Source organism: Apaloderma vittatum, unplaced genomic scaffold (assembly GCF_000703405.1).
Source record: "Apaloderma vittatum isolate BGI_N311 unplaced genomic scaffold, ASM70340v1 scaffold16386, whole genome shotgun sequence".
In the NCBI taxonomy this organism is placed as follows: Eukaryota; Metazoa; Chordata; class Aves; order Trogoniformes; family Trogonidae; genus Apaloderma; species Apaloderma vittatum.
In genome coordinates, this window is record NW_009720168.1 from 1 (window position 1) to 2,622 (window position 2,622).

Consider the following 2,622-nt stretch of genomic DNA (forward strand, 5'->3'; position numbering starts at 1 on the left):
CCGGAGGCCTTTCCTGGAGGGAGGCGGCGTGAGGTGCTTTTCTTCTCCGCGAGTGTTTGGAAGCTACCGCAGCAGCATGAGCTGCTTTTTTGGAGGCTGAATGTTTCTCCCCTATCCCCCTGGGACGAAATATGTGAAGCAGTTACCGCTGTAACCTCCCCCTCTCTCTGCCAGGTGTAATTAACACAATCGCCAAGTTAGCCAAGACCTGCACGCTGCGCCTCACTATCGGCAAGCTGTATTTCATCCTCTCCGATAAAGTGGCAAATGGAGGTGTCAGTATGTGGTGTGAGCTGTGTCAGGTAAGTCCGGGGAAGGTCAATAACCACGTGTTATTGAAGAACAGAGCATGCAGTTGGGTCTTGTGTATGAGGCGTTTCTTGTGTGTGTACCCCACACCCGGGGTGTGCCAGGTCTCTCAAGGCCTGTCAGGTCACCGGAGACACTCTGGTTTGCAGGACTGCCTTTTAGTTGCACAAGCTTGGTGTTTCTGGCTGGATGTTTCCTTTGCCTTGGTTGTCGCTTCAGTGTAAAGCTAAAGGCCCCTAAGTGCCTTCCCCAAACTGGAAATAGGAAAATGTAACTCACCCGTCATACCCCTTGTTTTGAGGACTGATAGGTGTTAGAGCAGGATCTGAAATTAACAGGTTTAACCTGAAGCCATGGACCTTCATGCTTATGCAGCCTGTCTTAAGATTACTGCTGGTGATGCCAGGCAGAGGACGGCTTCCCACTGTAAACATGCAGTTTTAGGCTTAAGGTCTGACAGGTAAAACTTGTTCCCCCATCTTTTATTTATTTTTTCATTTGCTTTATTTTATTTCCCAACTTTCCAAAATTGTAGGGGAATTTCTTCGATGAATTTCAAATGGAAGGAGTAGCAGCAGAGCACAATGAAATCTATTTAGAGTTGATGCCTGAGAACCTGTCAAGAGCATTAAAAACTGCCCAGAATGCTAAAGCAGTGAAGATCAAATTGACTAACAAACACTGTCCCTGTCTCAGAGTTGCTGTGGAGCTAGTAAGTGTAGCTGTGTTTTAATCTTCATTATTAAGAAAAAACTCTTAATTTTTGAGTACTTTTCCGAAGATCAAACAGAAGCTTTGCTAGTCCTTGGTGTAATTCTAGAAAACTAAATAAAGAAAAATCATACCGTTTTCTATTTCACTGGCCTTTCCTGCCATCATGGTTGGTAGCACACAGAACCAGCTTTATGTTTTCCAAAAGGCAAGGAAGGAGTGGAGACAGAATAAAAGCTATGCGATTGAAATACCTTTTTGTAATGTTCAATTTTCTCCACTTCTTAATTTTCTAAATCTTCTGTGTATTATTGCCTTCTCATTGAAGCGTTTAGGTGAAGGAGGTTTCAGCGTAGTGTTTTGCTTTTAATTGTCCTGCCATTCCATTTTGAACTGCTGTCTTCTAATTTTTTTTAATGTTGTTAACTGATTCACATCTTCAGCTCTAAGGACAGCTTATAGATACTAATGACTGATACCTCATAACCTCTTCCACATTCAAAAGGAAATCTGCTTAACAAGTGGACTGATAGGAACCTGTGGAAAACTGGAACTGAGTGTCAGGGGCACTCAGTTACAGTATTTCCCGGAGTGGGTCTTAAAAATTTGAATTAAGAATTCAAGTCCTGCTTTTAACTGCAAGAGCATCCTCTCTCTCCCTCAAGCCATCCTTATCAAGCAGCAGTAGGATTGTGACCCACGACATTCCTGTGGGGGTTATTCCCAGAAGATTATGGAATGACTTCAGAGAGCCCAGTGTGCCAGACTTTGATGTAAGCCTCTGTTTCTATATTCCCTGAGGAAAGGGAGGTTACAAAGGGAATGTTATTACTATGGAGTATACTACCAGTGAGTTTTGGAGAGTAGGTGAAAGGAAAGAGGGAAGGCTGGAGACTAAAGGTTTGGAGAGGGATGGGACATGACAGCCATCTTGACAAGAGAGTCCAGAACCTGTAAAAACAGAGCAGGTAATTTTCAGTTGTTACTCTGATATTCAGGGCAGAGGAAGGGAGGAGTGAAGCACTTGGCATGGTTTTAGGCAGGAGTGCCTCCAAACCACACAGATTTAGACTGTTTGAGCTCTCTAGGTACCAAATGGCCCACATAATCTGTTGTTTCTGAACTTTGTGGCCTACTTGGCAAAGTTAGATGTATGCATTTCCTCCTGATTTTTATATGTCCTCTCTATATCCTTTTTGACTTTTAGCAGAGTTGCAGGAATCATAGAATCATAGAATGGCCTAGGCTGGAAAAGTTCGTGGTTCAAATGTGCTCCTATTCATGGTTATGGATTTCTGTTACCACTATAGCTAAGAGTATTTAAATTCTGAAGACACATGACTCAGTAGAAACTTGACATATTTTGTTCTGTTATTTCAGATTGACACTGATGCAGTCTAGAAATTATTACAGTACCATGGGAATAATTTTCTTTCCTTTTTGGCTATAGTAACTTTTAACTGCTCAGTAACGCAGATGTGGGTTCATGTGAGATTCTGATTTGCAAAAACCTGTCTCTTTTTTGAAAAGTGAGTTAGATACAGTGTTGAAAGCAATTGCTAGAGTGCTTCCCTGTTGGTACAAGGGGAAAGAGTTCCTCTG

General features: G+C 42.4%; 1 protein-coding gene across 1 annotated transcript in view; it reads left to right on the forward strand.

Moving 5' to 3' along the window:
* Positions 1–174: 174 nt before the first annotated feature.
* The window catches only part of HUS1 (HUS1 checkpoint homolog (S. pombe)), a gene marked incomplete at its 5' end in the record, with an annotated part of 6,732 nt that continues 4,284 nt past the window's right edge, over positions 175–2,622 (forward strand). The window contains 3 exons of the mRNA XM_009870927.1: positions 175–302; positions 845–1,021; positions 1,686–1,793. Of these exons, the coding sequence (XP_009869229.1) occupies positions 175–302; positions 845–1,021; positions 1,686–1,793 (413 nt within the window). The remainder of the gene's footprint in view (positions 303–844; positions 1,022–1,685; positions 1,794–2,622) is intronic.